The sequence below is a fragment of the Nycticebus coucang genome, chromosome 2 (assembly GCF_027406575.1).
Source record: "Nycticebus coucang isolate mNycCou1 chromosome 2, mNycCou1.pri, whole genome shotgun sequence".
In the NCBI taxonomy this organism is placed as follows: Eukaryota; Metazoa; Chordata; class Mammalia; order Primates; family Lorisidae; genus Nycticebus; species Nycticebus coucang.
The window spans coordinates 103,330,722-103,347,751 of NC_069781.1; the positions used below are offsets into that span (position 1 = coordinate 103,330,722).

At 38.7% G+C, this 17,030-nt stretch overlaps 2 protein-coding genes and 1 non-coding gene across 6 annotated transcripts in view; all 3 read right to left on the reverse strand.

Annotated features, from left to right (window-relative positions):
- IARS1 (isoleucyl-tRNA synthetase 1) overlaps window positions 1-8,708 on the reverse strand; it is an 88,405-nt gene extending 79,697 nt beyond the window's left edge. The window contains exons 1-4 of one of the 4 annotated variants that reach the window (XM_053577630.1): window positions 8,629-8,707; window positions 2,707-2,832; window positions 1,479-1,635; window positions 1,073-1,192 (exon numbers count right to left, since the gene is read on the reverse strand). In XM_053577630.1, the coding sequence (XP_053433605.1) occupies window positions 1,073-1,192; window positions 1,479-1,635; window positions 2,707-2,825 (396 nt within the window). In that variant the 5' untranslated portion in view covers window positions 2,826-2,832; window positions 8,629-8,707. Of the gene's footprint in view, window positions 1-1,072; window positions 1,193-1,478; window positions 1,636-2,706; window positions 2,833-4,252; window positions 4,325-6,320; window positions 6,343-8,628 lie in introns of those variants that run through there. The other 3 variants (XM_053577640.1, XM_053577648.1, XM_053577650.1) reach the window with 3 other exon arrangements.
- On the reverse strand, window positions 6,629-6,761 carry LOC128580380 (small nucleolar RNA SNORA84). Its single transcript, XR_008378668.1, has one exon. It is a non-coding gene; the product is annotated as a small nucleolar RNA SNORA84 (small nucleolar RNA).
- Window positions 8,709-9,485: 777 nt separating the features above from the next.
- NOL8 (nucleolar protein 8) overlaps window positions 9,486-17,030 on the reverse strand; it is a 41,395-nt gene continuing 33,850 nt past the window's right edge. Inside the window, exons 14-17 of the mRNA XM_053577662.1 lie at window positions 15,429-15,555; window positions 14,499-14,569; window positions 12,989-13,068; window positions 9,486-12,299 (exon numbers count right to left, since the gene is read on the reverse strand). Coding sequence (XP_053433637.1) covers window positions 12,249-12,299; window positions 12,989-13,068; window positions 14,499-14,569; window positions 15,429-15,555 — 329 coding nt within the window. The 3' untranslated portion in view covers window positions 9,486-12,248. The remainder of the gene's footprint in view (window positions 12,300-12,988; window positions 13,069-14,498; window positions 14,570-15,428; window positions 15,556-17,030) is intronic.

The following is a 17,030-nucleotide window of genomic DNA, read 5'->3' on the forward strand; positions in this document are numbered from 1 at the left end:
AGGTGCCTGCAGTCCCAGCTACTTGGGAGGCTGAGGCAAGAGGATCATGTGAGCATAAATGTTTGAATTTGGTAAAGATTATAAGAATGAATGTTTAAATACTAAGAGGAAAGACTTGATAGGATTTGGTGCCTGATTTTATCACAGGGATTAATGTTTGAACTTTGAATGACACCACTAGCAGAATAGGGAGTTATGAAGAACAGCAAGTTTGAGAGATCAAAGATAAGATGGAGAATATAGAGGGAAAAAAAGCCAAACGAGTTAAAATCATATAGATACATGAATTTAATCTTAGAAGCAGAGAAGAAACGAAGGACTTTATTCCTAAATCTTTAAGAATAAGAGAGGACGGAGTCTTATCAGCTGTGGGAGCTCTATTATTAATTGGGCAACAAAGGAGTCAAATTAATATAATAAGAACAGGTCCAAATTTGAATTTTTTTTTTTTTTTTGCAGTTTTTTTTGGCCAGGGCCAGGTTTGAACCCACCACCTCCGGTTTATGGGGCCAATGCCCTACTCCTTTGAACCACAGGCGCCACCCCCCCCAAACTTGAATTTTTAAAACATTTTTGTAATTACACTGAGAAATTGAAGTAAAACCTTTTACTGGAACAGCATGACTTCTGTCATATTCTGTGGGCAGGTAGGAGTTTAAATATGAAAGACCAATCAAACATACAGAAATATGAATGAGAGGGTTCATTTTAAGCTAACAGTTTAAGTAATACCCTGTTTCCCCGAAAATAAGACAGTGTCTTATTTTAAGGTGTGCTCCCAAAGATGCGCTATGTCTTATTTTCAGGGGACGTCTTATCTTTCCTGTAAGTAGGTCTTATTTTCGGAGGATGTCTTATTTTCGGGGAAAAGGGTAGGACTGGAGGTGGAAGCTAAAGACCCTTTCTTAAAGATACACAGTGTAAAGAGGATAGTCAACTTCTCTTGTGTCACAACATGGACAGCCATGCTTTTGGAACCATCTCATAAAAAGCACAAGATACCATAAACCATTTCAACTCAAGAGTTAAAACTAAACTTTCTGTTCACTCTATTGAAAACAACCCGACCTACCTCCCACTCAGCAGAATATCTCATCACAATTGCTCGGCACTGATTATTATACTCTGCAATCCCCATTTTGGCCACATCTTCTGGTCCTCTGATTCCCAGTGTCTTATCGATTTCATACTCCTGAAAATTTGTGATATGATTATTAATATCCCCGCCCTATGAAACAACTGCAACTATACAAATCTAGAAAATTAAACAGCTTAAAAAAGATTAGTTCGCAGAAAATCTACAAAGAAAATGAACTCTAAATAATATTACGGAAATGAAAAAGAAAAAGTCTGACATAGACTTTTGATGGTCAAAATTCATCTAACATATTACAAGATAAAGTGTTTCATATCCATCATGAGGAAATCTAGTGCTTCTAAAAAATCAGAACATTATAAAGCTAGAGACGCAAACATACCACAGGTAAGCCATGACAATCCCATCCAAATCTTCTGTCAACATGAAACCCGCTCTGGTGAGCATATCTTGTAACTATGTCTTTAATTGTCCCTGCAAGGATATGTCCATAATGAGGCAGTCCAGTTGCAAAAGGAGGCCCATCATAGAAAGTAAACCTAAGGGAGGTAATAAAAATACATTAAGTAATTTTAAAACAAACAATAAAAACTCATGACAACATTCTTTTATTGATAGCTACTGTCACAGTCCTTAGAAAGAAGAAAAGCAGAAAGTATCAAGAAATTCATAGATATAATTGAGTAGATATTTACTGGTCATCCTGCCTTCAGAAGGGTCCTGCCTACAGTTATGGCAGAGGTGGAGATATCACCACTCAACTACTCATTCTTCATTTATTAGTTCCATTATATGAGGGAAGTTATTTATCCGGATCTTGAGTTAACTCATTAGCAAAATAGGGCAATAAACAACTATTTCATAAAGGTTTTAAGCAGAGAAGATTTACAATGAAAACAGTGATTAGGCTAGGTGCGGTGGCTCATCCCTATAATCCTAGCACTTGGGAGGTCGAGGTGGGTGGACTACTTGAGCTCAGGAATTCTAGACCAGCCTGAGCAAGAGCAAGATTCCCATCTCTACTAAAAAAAGAAAAAACTAGCCAGTTGTTATGGCAGGTGCCTGTAGTCCCAGCTACCTGGGAGGCTGAGACAAGAGGTTCTCCTGAGTCCAAGAGTTTGAGGTTGCTGTGACCTAAGAGGATGCCACTGCACTCTACCCATAGTGAAAACTGAGACTCTATCTCAGAAAACAAAACAAAACAAAACAAAACAATAAAAACAAAAACAAAAAACCCAGGGATTAAAGGATTAGTCTTTTACGTCAAGGAGAAGTAGTGAAAGTAGTACCATAGCAGTTTTTTACAGGCTTGTACTTAGGTATAAATGCCTAAATGAAGATGACGATGAAGATAAAGGTAGGAAAAACAGAGTATTATATATACTACTCAGAGGAGCCCTTAAAGAAACTAAATTTATCCTAATAATAAAGGATTTATTCATTCAATTAAGAACTCATTCATTCAATGTATATCTACTACTGACTACCCACTATATAGAGAGCTGGGAGACTCTGAGAATATAAAGATAAAGAATTTTTGCTTTAATGGAATTCAGTCTAAGAAATGACTACTCTTAAGGACTCTAACTTTACCAAGGAAATTTACATACTTTGGCCTATGTTTTGATTGCTTTAAGCATTCCTGAAAACAATTAAATTCAGACCAAAACCGCAAGATTTTCTCTTCTTCAGCAGGAAAATTGATGTTTTCTGGAACTTGTTGAACCATTTTTTTTCTGCAAAAGAGATTGATTATTGTCAAAAGAGAAATCTAGGAAAAGAGTACTGTATTATTAAAATGGGTGATTAAAATCACTATCTATGATACTTTTCAAAAGTGATAGCTTTACTGAAGCAAGACTCACATATCATAAAGTACAAAGTTTACAATCCAGTGAATTTCAGTATATTTACATGGTATAGTTACTGTCACCACTAATTTCAGCATTTTTTCACTTCCCTACAAACACCCATAACCACCAGCAGTCACTCCTCATTTTCTCCTCTTCCAGCCCCTGGCAACCATTAATCTACAGCCCTAACAATTGGCCTATTCTGGACATTTCTCAGAAATGAAAAAATGTATGAGTCATTTACATGTGGTCTATTTTGTCTGTTTTCTTTCCATAGCATCATGTTTTTCAAGGTTTGTCTGTGTTGCAAATGTGTCCATACTTCATTACTTTTTAAGGACTATTCCACGTTTTGTTTATCCATTCATCAGTTTATGGACACTTGTATTGTTTCTACTTTTGGCTATCGTAAATAATGCTGCTATGAACATTCATGAACAAGTTTCTGTGTGAACCCATGTCTTCCTTCTATTGCTGGGAGTAGAATTTCTGTGTCATATGGTAACTCAATATTTAACTTCCTGAGAAAGTGCCTAAATGTTTTCTGAAGTGAATGTACATTTTATTATATATTCCCCCAGCAGTGAGTGAGGATTTCAACTTCTCCAAATCCTCCCCAACACTCCTTATTGCCCACCTTTGGCTTACAGACATCCTAGAGGATATGAAGCAGTATCTCAATTTGGTTTTGATTTACTCTTCCCTAATGATCAGTGAATTTGAGCATCTTTACATGTGCTCATTGGTCATTTGTGTATCTTCTTTGGACAAACGTTTACTTGTCCTTTGCCCATTTTTCAATTGTGCTGTCTTTTATGATTGAGTTTTAAGAGTCATTTATATATTCTGAATACAAACGTCTTATCAGATATGTTTATAAAAAGCTTTTCCTGATATGTAGGTTGTCCTTTATTTTCTTGATAGCACTCTCTGAAACACAATTTTTTTTTTAAATTTTAATGGTGATCAATTTATGTAGCTTTTGTTTCGCTGATTGAGCTTTTGGTGTCATATCTAATGAACCATTACCTATACAAGGTTGCAGATCTTTACCTTATTTTTAGGTCATTAATTATTTTGTGTTATTTTTGTATATGTGTGTGAGATAGGGGTACATAGTACTTTTTACATTATTGCAAAATTGTATCCAAATCACATTCCTCACTATTAATCTCGACTTACAGTATTATACTGTAGTAAAGTAGATATTTCTAAAATTAAACATAAAAATATTAGATATTCTGATGATGCAAAAATAATTAGTAATCCAAAAATAATTATCAAGTAGCTAAGAATTTCTTACCTATACTCATATGAGAGAAAGTATTCTTGAAATAACTTCACCTTTTCTTTCAGTAAAGTAAAACCTAAAAAATTAAAGCTAAAAAGACAAGAATCTCATACTCCAATATACCTTATACTCATTCTTCCATTTCATCCCATTTATTGTTTACTTATGATTTTTGTAAAGATCAAGCCCTGTACCTCTTGAGTTTAGTCCCTAGTAAGAGGAGTCTTACAAGTATCTTCTAAAATGTTAAAAGTTTTGCTAATATACTCAAGCAGACATACTTAATCAATCTGACTTAACTATCTAGTGAACATCCTTTAGTCCCCTCCTTCTCAAAGCCTATGTATTTTTATTTACAATTCTAATAAAGTTTAGTGACCAGATTTCCAAGCCAACAGCAGATTAGAAGGGGATGACAGGATTGCTAATAATGAGAACAGAGAAAACAGAAAATCTTAAGTGCTTAAGAACTTTAACAGTCAGAAGAGACTGAGAAGAAATATACCTACAAACCTCAACCAATGTTAAAAGTACTGCAAGCATCGTAGCCTAAGCAGAGCAAGCCATTCAAGTCATCAAAGAAAAAAAGTCTGTGGCAACTAGTATCTTTTATACCTATTAAGTTCTCAGATGCAAGAATGCCTTTGAGTTGTTTTTTTTTTTGAGACAGAGTCTCATTTTGTCGCCCTCAGTAGAGTGCCATTGTGTCACAGCTCACAGCAACCTCAAACTCTTGGGCTTAAGCGATTCTCTTGCCTCTGCCTCCCAAGCTAAGACTACAGGTGCCTGCCACCAACGCCTGGCTTTTTCTTTTAGAGAGGAAGTCTCCCTCTGGTTCAGGCTGGTCTGGAACTCCAGAGCTCAGGGCAATCCACCTACCTTGGCCTCCCAGAGTGCTAGGATTTACAGGCGCGAGCTACCCTGCCAGGCTCACCTCTGAGTTTTTTTTAAGGGGTGGGGATATCTCACTCTGTTATCCAGGCTGGAGTGTAGTGACACAATACCTTATCAAAGGCTAAATGAAACTTGTGAGATTGTATTCTAAGACAGATAAGTTACTGGACTAAGAGGGTCTGGCCACATGCAGAGAAGGGAACAGGTCCACCAAACCTCATTTATCAGAAGGCTAGTGATTCTAAAGAACAGTGAGAACTGTCCTTCCAAGACTTTCATTGCGAAAATCACAGTTTTATACATAAAGGTTCAAAGCAAAGGCCACATTAACTCTTATTTTAAATAATAATCAGTACAACTCAGTGGCAATCTATTACAACATTTCTAATTGAAAAGTTAATTTCTTAAATCAATCTCCTAAAGCAAAACCGCATTAATCCTTATTTTAAATAATAACCAGCATAACTCAGTGACCTATTAGGACATTTCCCATTCAAAAGTCTATTTCTTTTTTTTGCAGTTTTTGGCCGGGGCTGAGTTTGAACCCACCAACTCTGGCATATGGGGCCGGCACCCTACTCCTTTGAGCCATAGGTGCCGCCCCAAAAGTCAATTTCTTAAATCAATCTTCCAAAACTATTCAAGATGGGCATTTTTAGGGTGGCAGCTAATTTACAAAACAGTAAGAATGGGAGATAGGATGTAAAGGTCACTTAGGACCTTAATGGACCAGACCAGCTGTGTCATGTTGGCCCCAGCCTGACTTACTCCATCTTATTTTCACCACATGTGTTCTCAAATAGACTTTTTCTTTTTGAGACAGACTCTTCACTCTGTTGTCCCAGGCCAGAGTGCCATGGTGTCAGCCTAGCTCACAGCCACCTCACACTTGGGCCACTTGTGTTCAAGTGATCCTCCTGCCACTGTCTCCTGAGTAGCTGGGACTACAGTCCCCCTGCCCCCAACATTCAGCTAGGTCTTGCTCTTGCTCAGGTTGGTCTCCAACTCTGGTGCTCAAGTGATCCTCCTGCCTAAGGTTCCCAGAGTGCTAGGATTACAGGTGTGAGACACCGTACCTGTTCCTAATAGACCTTTAGATATCAACATATTCATCACTTCTATTCTCTTCAAGACTGCTTCTATGATGGCCTATGTCTATAGGAGCTTATGAGAGATGTGTACTCACTAGACAGCACCACTCACGAGCCAGGAGTCAGAAACTGCATGTTCACAACATCCCTAGGAGATCAGCATTCACATTAAAGTTTGCGAATCATCATTTTTGCATGGTTTGACAATTATTTACGCATATCTACCTCAACCTTTTTTTTTTTTTTTTTTTTTTGGGAAAATAAGATTTAAGCTTTCTAAGAGGGCTCATAACTTTTATTGAATTTTCTACGAAGTATCTACTCCCCTAAAGATTAAGAATCATTAAAGTATTATGCCAAGCACAAAGACCCAGTACAACAGCATTGACTATTTCAGGAAGAACCATGTATCAGTGACCAGGCTATGGGAGCTGCTAAAGAGAAACAGCCTCCATGCATAAATCACAGGATTGCTATGGCCCACCGTATCCACTGGATAGCTGTACCTGCACAACAGCATCCAGCAACCACAGGGCAGGTTAACCTTGTCAGGTTGTGCAAGGACATGTCATCTCTTTTGCTTCCCTCCACCATCCTCTATTCCACAACTCCTTCAGCTGCCTATTCAGCATTTCTAGAGTTCCTTCCTTGCTTGGCCTTCAAGTGTGTTTATTTCAATCTATTTTGGAAAAGCATGCTGTAACTACATCTTGTTTAAAATTTCATGATCTTTCTTGCCATAATTGCCTCCCCTTTTAACTTTACTGTAATTAGTGGTTCCAATATACCTTCTGTTACCTAGGCAGGACATTTTTGAGTCATCTTTGACATTACCCAAAAAGATATGTACATCCGATTAATCAAGCCACAGGGATGTTACCTCTACCTCAATTTCTCTGTTCTCCCTTTTCCACTCCCAGATCTTCATAAACTGTTACAATACATTAAATCAAATTTTACCTCAAGGTGGGTCCGTCTCAAGCCTTTCTTCAATTTAGTCATATCCTATTAACAAGTACTACAGACATACTCATGCGAATGTGAAAAGCATTTACACAAAGATATTCGCCGAAACACTGTTTATACAGGCAAATTAACTAAAAACAATTTAAACATTCATGTTGACCAAAGTAAGTTATGATACATCAAAAAATGCATATTACGTAGCTATTAAAAATATACTGGTACATATCAAAAAATAAATTACATATATACTGAGCAAGAACAATGCCATGGCTGTACCAATTTATATTATGTGTAATATGTCATTTAAAAAAGATTTTTACTCATTTCAAACACACTCTCATTCAAAAGGCAACCATTAATTCACAATGCTGGAAACTAAGTAGCACCTTCCACCTATTCTCTACATACACTCTTAAGCTGAGGTGACAGAGACTTCTCATCTCCTGAACCAACACTAGCACTTTCAAATCCTGCTGTACTCTACTATAGTCCCCTGGCTTCTAGCCCTGTACCCTCAATTCCTACTCATTTGCAAGGCCCAAAGTCTGATGGCAGCTACTGACAAGTCACCTTCTTCACCCTCCCCCAAATCCCACTGAATAACTGTCTTCCACCTCTGTGCTGGTGAGGCCTGCGCTTGTTCTGCATTATCTTTCAGTCTCTGTGTGAACCCAGGTCCCAGGAATAAATGCACTTTCACGAGAACCAGGCACAGGAAGAGGATAGCTAGCACTGGGAACCATGCTTTGATTTATTACGAATATCTAGACTTCGCAGTAATCTCGCCAACCTTCTGAACTTGTCCAGCGTGCTCTATCACCCTGAATTCTCACAGCCGTCTAGCAGTGGTTCTCAACCTTCTTAATGCCGCGGCCTTTTAATACAGTTCCTGCGGGTCGCTGGAACGGTTCAAGAACTACTCTGTTCTCAGTGTGCATCTAAGGACCTTCCAGGACTGTAGTCCTTAGGCCAAGGAGTCAGGGCAAAATTAACACCCAGTTCTGAGTTTTGGAGCGTCATCTGAGCCGGCCTTCCAATCATCCTCCTTGGAAATACAGTAGTAAGTTGACCACCCTAGGGACTGTAACAAACTGGTCAATATACGGAGGTGGTCAACATAAGGAACTAGGCCTACTGTGCTGATATGTGCATGTGCTGTATGTCTCCCGTCTATGAATACGAGACCAATTTTAGGAGGTGGTCAGCTATTGAAGTTCCATTGTAGATAACACACATAACTAATGCATGGCAAACCCAAAGAAAATGCGCTTTTCAAAAAAACATTTTTTTTTTTTTTTAAATCGTGCGCTACTGTTTCAGGGCTGTAACGCGTGGCTGACTGCGGGAAGGACGCAGCGCAACTGAGGGACCTTAAGACAGAACCCAGTGCACCTGAGGGACCCTGCGGGCAGGATCCACAGGCAGGAAAACGCATACCTGAGAGGCCCGGCAAACCTGGGAAACTCCACTAGCCAGCAAGCGAAAGAAAAAGCCGGCGCCCAAGCAGCAGACCGGCATGAAGGTGATGCAACGAGCTGAGAGCGTGGGGGCAAAAGGGAAGGGCTGCTTCTACACCAGCCAATCAGAGAGCACTATCTGAAACACACCAACAAACTGGGAACCGATTGGCCAGGCGGGTTTCTAGTCACGCCCAGCATGTTGACCGGCGGTGAGTGCTGGGAACTGATAACACACCCGCGCTGACCGGGAAGTTGGGGATGGTTTTTGCGTGTTTCTTGGCTCTGATACAATAGGGTAGGCGGAGATCTTAACTCGTGCAGCTGAACGTCCTAGTGGGTGGTGGCGGACTGGGAAGGAGTGCCCGGTGATGGGGTGGAGGATGGGAGGTGATAAGCTTCCGTTCTTCATCTTATGTTTGTGTTTATCTAATTGCACACTTAGAATCAGTCCTTTTCGCCACATGTAAATCATACCTAAAAATTATACCATCAAACAGAAACTTCCCGAGCAGCGGCTTCAGTAATTATACTGTGGGCCTTGACCGGTTAATCCCAAAGCTGCTTTTCCTGTCCGCTGCTTTTCCAGGAAATGGCCATGTAGAGTATACAACAAAAGGGAAGGGTTTGTCAACAAAGTTTTACATTTTGATTGTATTTAGTTTAAAATGTTCCTGTAATGAAAACAATGCATATTTTTTTTTTAAGTATTTTATTTTTATTTTAGAGACAAGAGTCTGTTACCCAGGCACAAGTGATGTGATCATAACTCCACTTTTAACTTCAAATTCCAAGTAGGTAGGACTGTAGGCACAGGCTCTTCCCTCCCCCCCCCCCCAACATCCAGCTAATCATTAAATTTTTTTTAGAGATGGTATCTTGCCATGTTGCCCAGGCTGGTCTTGAACTCTTGGCCTCTCAAAGTGTTGGGATTACAGATGTGAGCCGCAGCACCCAGCCTGTGTATCTGCCTGGTACTTTTCAGATCTGGTTAATAATAAAAGAAAATTTGGAACTATGCAAAGGGTGGGCCTCTGAAGGAAATTTGTAGCCTTGAAAAATTGAAAATAGTTCTGTAACTGCCTAATTTTTTAGAAAGACAGAAAAAAATTAATGTGGCCTGGAATAGGTAGAAAGTGCTTCCTTAACTTAACATGTTCGTAAGTCTGTTTACCATGTACTCAACATTCTTTATGGTCTCTAGGTACTAAATGTCCTTTTATAACTTTACTACTAATGAAATGGCTACTTTTTTCATATTCTTTCTTCCTTTTTAATTTTTTTTTCCCTTTAGAGATAGGGTCTTGGTCTGTCACTCAGGCTAGAGTGCAGTAGTCACAATAGCTCATGGCAGCCTTGAACTCCTGGGCTGAAGTGATTTTCCTGCCTCAGCCTCTTGAGTAGGTAGGACTATAGGCGTAAGCCACAATACCTGGCTGTTCAGTTTATTTCTATCACTTGGCCAGGTAGTCCAGATTAGAGCAGGACAGAGGGCTCCAGGACAAATGTTTCTGGGGAAAAAAGGTGAAATAGGAAAATGACAGGTCTGATTATTTAAAATTTAGAAGAGGAAACATTTTATAGGACTGTTGGAAGGTATCAAAACTTTAAGTCTGAAAAAACCATTTGAAAAGATATGATTTCAGCAAAAAGTTAACTTTGGTCCAAATATATTACTTGGATTAAAGAGGTGAATCAGTTTTCACAGTAGGAAGTGAACAGGTTGTATCTGAAACTAAAAAACCAAGAAATCAGAGCATAAGCATCTTAGGTACAAATATCAATATGGAGATAAGTATCAGAAGAAACAGATAAAATTGTTGAACATGGTTTTATCTAAGTAGCAGGAATTAAGGTGGGCAAGGCTACTTGATGTCACTTATTTGTATGTCTTGGAGATGAAGATGGTGTGCCAAATTTAAATACGGCCACAAACTGACACTCTTTCCACCAAAAAGTGAGGATATGTGTACCCTCTGTTACAGTTTGGGTGGCTGCTGTGTCTATTTTGACATTTCGAATAAAGTGGAAGTGATTTTGAGCCTGTTTCTGGACCCAGGCCTTAAGAGACTGGCAGCGTCAACTTTCTACCCCTGGAGCCAAGTTGCTATGCTTTAAGGAAGCTGATGGACAAACACTGAGTGAGCAGGCCACCTTAGAAGTAGATTCTCTAGTCCCTGCCAAACTACCCCAGTGATACCACATGGAGAAGTGATGAGCAGTTCCTAGTGAGTCCTAACCAAATTGATACTTTTGAGCAAAATAAATGATCATTACAGGGATGGTTTACTATGCAGCAATAGTTAAAAAGGTGTAAATATGATCTGTCTGAAGAGACGGTGGAACATTTGTATTATTTCTCCTGCTGAGTCATTGTTTCCATTCTCTCTGAAATCTGAAATCTTTCTAAAGACTTAGAAACACAGGAATTGGAATGACCCTTTAAACTACATAGTTCCTTGGACCCTATTTATTGAAAAAAAACATACATACTGATCATTCACTATGTGGTAAGCACAGTTCTAGGCAATGGGGACATGATGATTAACCAGATGAGATCCCAACACTTTTATATTCAAGCAAGATGTAAATCAATAGATACTAAGGTAATTTTAGATGGACACATCATAATTTAATGATAGCCCTTAGACTGTCTGTGTAATACTATTTCATACTGAGCTCATTTTAATAGGAGAAACATCTGTTATGAGCCCTGGCCAGCTTGCTTTATTTAATGAAATATTAAATCTTTTTTTCCTATCTGGAGTCAGATAACTCCAGAATCATAACTCTGGAATCATAACTATGTATCTTTTAGACAGTTGGTATTCTTCATAATTATCCAGTCTAACTAGAATTTTGAGATTGCTGGGTCTGCCTCCATTATGTTGCTCCCTAATTCCTAGAGGCCACAAGTACAGGAAAACTCTCTATTTGGCTTAGCCTAGCAGTCCTTACAGAACTCTCATTCGATGTTGGTCTCAAATGTCCTGCATATTTCAGTTAGCTATTCATAAGAACACAAGTACAGAATTCAATACTGACTTAAATCCTTTCAAACAATGGCAAAGAGAAGAGAGGTGTATTTAACAGTCAGAAATAAATATTTAAAATAACCTCTGATTTACACAAAGCCTAACTTAGAAAACATAAATGCTCTGACTGATTTATTAAGAAAGTCTTCATGTCTCAGAAGATGCTCATTAGTTATTGAGAATGGAAAGCAAAGATTTATATAAGAATTATTTTGGGGGTCAGTGCCTATGGCTCAAAGGGAGAGGGTGCCTGTCCCATATGCCGGAGGTGGCGGGGTTCAAACATAGCCCCGGCCAAAAACTGCAAAAAAGGAATTATTTTGGGTAACCATCTCTGTGCTTCATTTGTAAAAAGTTCAGTTTAATTTTTTGAAGTAATTACTTAGGAAGAAATACAGCGGAATTCCATAGTAAAAGATGGCTACCACAATGATATTCCATCACCCAGCTTTTGAATATTCTATCACTCAAAAATGTCTTCTTTGTCAGCTAAAATTATTTACTTGGTCAATTTCCATAGGTAAGCCTCATTCACATTCAGGATCAACGCCAATGCTGACATTTATTACTTTGGTTTCATTTTCCTTTTTGCATCTTTATGTTTCTTCCGACAATCCTTAAAAATCAAAATTGAAAGCCCTTGTTAAACAAATTGTTTTCAAGTTGTTCAGTTAACTATGAAGTAAAATTTAAGTTATTGTCAGTGCTTGGAAACTCATTTTAGAAGTGCTTACTTGAAATGAACAGGGAATATTCAAAGTTTTGGCACTACGTGTTTATAATGGAAACTACAATTCAGTGTAAAAAAATCTCATGATTTCCTATTATTTAATAAACTTAGATGGACTCTAGGATCAGTCACTCAATCTAGCCAATACACAGTCTCTTCTGAACCATTTACCATTCATGGGTTGAATTAAACAACTGCTAAGTTTCCTTTAGGCCAGTGGTTCTTAACCTTCCTAAGGCCTCCTAATGCTGTGACCATTTAATACAGTTCCTCATGTTGTGGTGACCCCCAACCATAAAATGATTTTCCTTGCTACTTCATAACTGTAATTTTGCTACTGTTATGAATTGTAATGTAAACATCTGATATGCAGGATGTATTTTCATTGTTAGAAAGGGGTCATGACCCACAGGTTGAGAACCGCTGCTTTAGGTGCTAATCATGTTCTCAGTTGTCATCCTTTCTGTCTAAATTTTCATCCTTATTCCTTTTATTCTTATGCCAGGAAGTATTAACACAAAGATGACACCACATCTATCTTAGAAAATAATCAATATGAAGAAACAATTACTTACCATACGCAAGTTGTTTGTTCTGGCCTCCCAAGAACTCTTGCTAATATTACTTCCCACTCCTCTCCAGAATAAATCAGAACCTACCAGGGCAAAACCAGAAAGGTGAGGCAGTCAATTACTGCTAAAATGGGCTACATTCTAGTGTTGGCATTATACAATTTTAGTTAAGACCATTTATTGTCCATTTTCTATCAATTTTCAAAAATAAATGTCATTTTGTGAAATGAAAAATACAGTATTGCTAGATTTTACTGTTTATCATTTCTTATTAGGTAACTTTGTTACTGTTCATGCTAGAGTTTAAGAAATGAGTTTAGCTATATGTGGTGGCTCTCGCCTGTAATCCTAGCATTTTGGGAGTCGAGGCAGAGGATCTCTTGAGGGAGTTCAAGACCAGCCTAGATAACATAGCAAAAAAAAAAAAAAAATTGGGTGGCGCCTGTGGCTCAGTGAGTGGGGCGCTGGCTCCATATGCCGAGGGTGGCGGGTTCAGGCCCAGCCCCGGCCAAACTGCAACAAAAAAATAGCCGGGCGTTGTGGCGGGCGCCTGTGGTCCCAGCTGCTCGGGAGGCTGAGGCAAGAGAATCGCGTAAGCCCAAGAGTTAGAGGTTGCTGTGAGCCGTGTGATGCCACGGCACTCTATCCGAGGGCGGTACAGTGAGACTCTGTCTCCACAAAAAAAAAAAAAAAAAAAAAATTTAGCTGGGCATGGTGGTGTGGGCCTATAGTGCCAGCTACTTGGGAAGCTGAGGCAGGAGGATCACTTGACTCCAGGGGTTTAAAGTTGCAGTGAGTTATGATGCCACTGCACTCTAGCCCAGGAGATAAGAGCAAGACCCTGTCTCAGAAAAAGAAAGAAAAGAAAAAAAGAAAAAGAAATGAGTTCAACAGCTTCAAAGTTTTCAGTATTAAAAATGTAGGGGTTTTATATGTCCAACATCTAAGAAAGTCCTTGGAATAAAAGAAGCCCTTTTATTTTATTTTTTTTTTTGAGACAGAGTCTCACTATGTCACCCTTGGTAGAGTGCCATGTCACAGCTCACAACAACTTCAAACTCTTGGGCTTAAGTGATTCACTTGCCTCAGCCTCCCAAGGAGCTGGGACTACAGGCACCCGCCACAACACCTGGCTATTTTTGTTGTTGTTGTTTAACAGGCCTGGGCCAGTTCGAACTCACCAGCCCTGGTGCGTGTGGCTGGCACTCTAACCACTGAGCAATGGGCATCGAGCCAAAAGAAGCCCTTCTTGATGATAATGAATAAGCAAGGAACATGGTGAGTAGAGGGATTTTAACTACTGACAGCTTTACAAGTTAACATGCAAGTTAATACACATTAATCTCAACAGACGAGCTAGACCACATGATAGGGGCAGAAGTTGTAGATATGTTATTATCCACTAATAGTACTACTAATCACTGTAGTTAGCTATCTGTATTCTTCTGAATACACATAGCAATGATAAGAGCTATTACTTGTTCTATATAATTTCATGAAAATATGCACTTACCATGAAGTCTTTCATCATTCTCAGAGAAAAAGAAAAATCTAGTGGTCTCTTTCCGAGGTAATGATTCTTCTCTGAAGAGAGGAAAAGGGCACACAAGGAAGAGAGAAATAGACATTGGGTAGTTTAATTTCAGTATTTTTGGATTTTTTTGTTTTTGAGACAGAGTCTTACTCTGCCATCCTGGGTAAAGTGCAGTGGTGTCATAGCTCACAGCAACCTCAAACTCTTGGGCTCAAGCAATCCTTTTGCTTCAGCCCCCTGAGTAGCTGGGACTACAGGCGCCCTCCACCAAGCCTGGTTAAGACAGGGTCTCGCTCTTGCTAAGGCTGGTCTAGCACTCCTGAGTTCAAGCAATCCATCCACCTCAGCCTCTCAGAGAGCTAGGATTAAAGAAGTGAGCCACTGTACCTGGCCTTAATGTTAGTATTTAAGAAGAAATATTTACACTAAAAATAAACTATTCCTAAAATATATCTGCCTTGTGTTTCACTTATCTTGCCCTGAATTAAAATGACCCTACCTTCTCTGCATCAAATATTCTTCCCTCTGAAGCTTTGATAATGAAGACTTAAGTACAAACTATCTTCCCTCCAAAGGTTGTTAATACACTCACTCCTACCATTGCTACACCATTTGCCACTGTTCTCCATGGGAAGGCACCCCAGCAACTTCAGCATCCTGTCTCCAGACTAGCAACTTCACTGTCAAGCTCCGTTCCCTATCCTATCTTCCACTCAGTGATGCCCAAATCTCTAAGAAAAGGAAACTAGCTCCCCATTATAAAAAGGCTAGAGAACACAGAAAAAGGAGGTGAAAAAAGAAAATTAAGTTGTGTAGAGAACGTAGGTACTTCTAAAATACTTGTAAAGCATGTATATAACTTAGATGTGGCAAAAATAAAATATACCTGCAAAGAAATAAATTGCTTACCCAGGGCTAGGCTTTCTGTGATCTGTTTCTTCAGTAATATCCTCCTCTTCTGAACTGCTATCTTGGAAACGAGGGTCTTCTTGCCAGGCAATCTTCCCAGGTTTCACAGTTTCAACTCTATAGATCTCTATATTATGATGACAAATGGTAATGGGATTGTGACTAAACAACCAATGACTTCTGAACACATTCAAGTTGATTACTTTTACCATGTACCCATCTCTAAATTTCTAATATATTAACCATTGATTAAAAATCTGTTGTATCATCTCTTTTAAAAGAATTGAGAGGGCGGCACCTGTGGCTCAGTCAGTAGGGTGCCGGCCCCATATACCGAGGGTGGCGGGTTCAAGCCCTGCCCCGGCCGAACTGCAACAAAAAAAATAGCCGGGCGCCTGTAGTCCCAGCTGCTCCGGAGGCTGAGGCAAGAGAATCGCTTAAGCCCAGGAGGTGGAGGTTGCTGTGAGCTGTGTGATGCCATGGCACTCTACCGAGGGCCATAAAGTGAAACTCTGTCTCTACAAAAAACAAAAAACAAACAAACAAACAAAAAAAAAAAACAAAATTGACAGAAGCTACTATCATAATTTTGGCAATGCCGGAATGATCTGATAAGGACTATGGTAATATTATAAAAAGTATAAAAACTAAATGTCTATAAATGAGCAATATTTAAAAAAAAGAACAGATAATCATAGCATTTATGCTTGAGAACCCTAAAATATAACATGACACAATGAAACTAGGTTTCCTTCTTGCTGTAACCAGGTTTTCCTCTGTATTGAACAGTCTAAACACACAAGAAAATGAAGTAAGCAGAGCACGTGATACATTGTGTCTTATTTGCTCATTTATAAATGAGCAGAAGAATGTGTCTTTACATTTTCAATTCCCAAACCACTTTCTAGAATGCTGAAAACGTGATTGCTATACGACCTAGACCATCACGTCACAGGTCTCCAAAATTTCCCAAGTACTTAAAAAACATCATTCAGGTTGCTGATGTCTTTAAGATTCATTTTATGATCAATTTCTCACACGTGAAATTATGTGAGAATTTCAAAATAAGAATTTAATAATTTAAGTTAATATTCACATCATGCCAACTACTGTTTACACAGACAACAAAATGAAGCAGAGCATGTGATACATTGTGTCTTATTTGTAGCAATTCTTGAAAATCTACTAGATTGTTGTACTTCCTTTTAGAGTACCACAGAATAGGTATTTGATATTTAATTGCTAAACACATGCATGCTATTTTAACTGCTCATTTTATTTATTTATTTTTTAAATTCTTCTTTCATTGACATGAAAATACGTTAGTACAAACATATTAAAAAATGGAGGGTTGCTATGAGGTAACTGAGGCAACCAATGACCAATAGAAAAAAATAAGTCAATCGCCAGCAGAAAAGAACAAAGGTGACTGGAGATGCAGAGAGAACAATGAAAGACTTACAAACAATTTCAAATGAAGAGAGAGAGGATATTTATATCTCTATATTGCCCTGTCTCAGCTTTTCTCACCTCTTCTCATTCATGAGACTCACTTCCAATTCTCCTAGAAAGTGCTCTAAGCTTTCTCTTTGTTCCTAAATA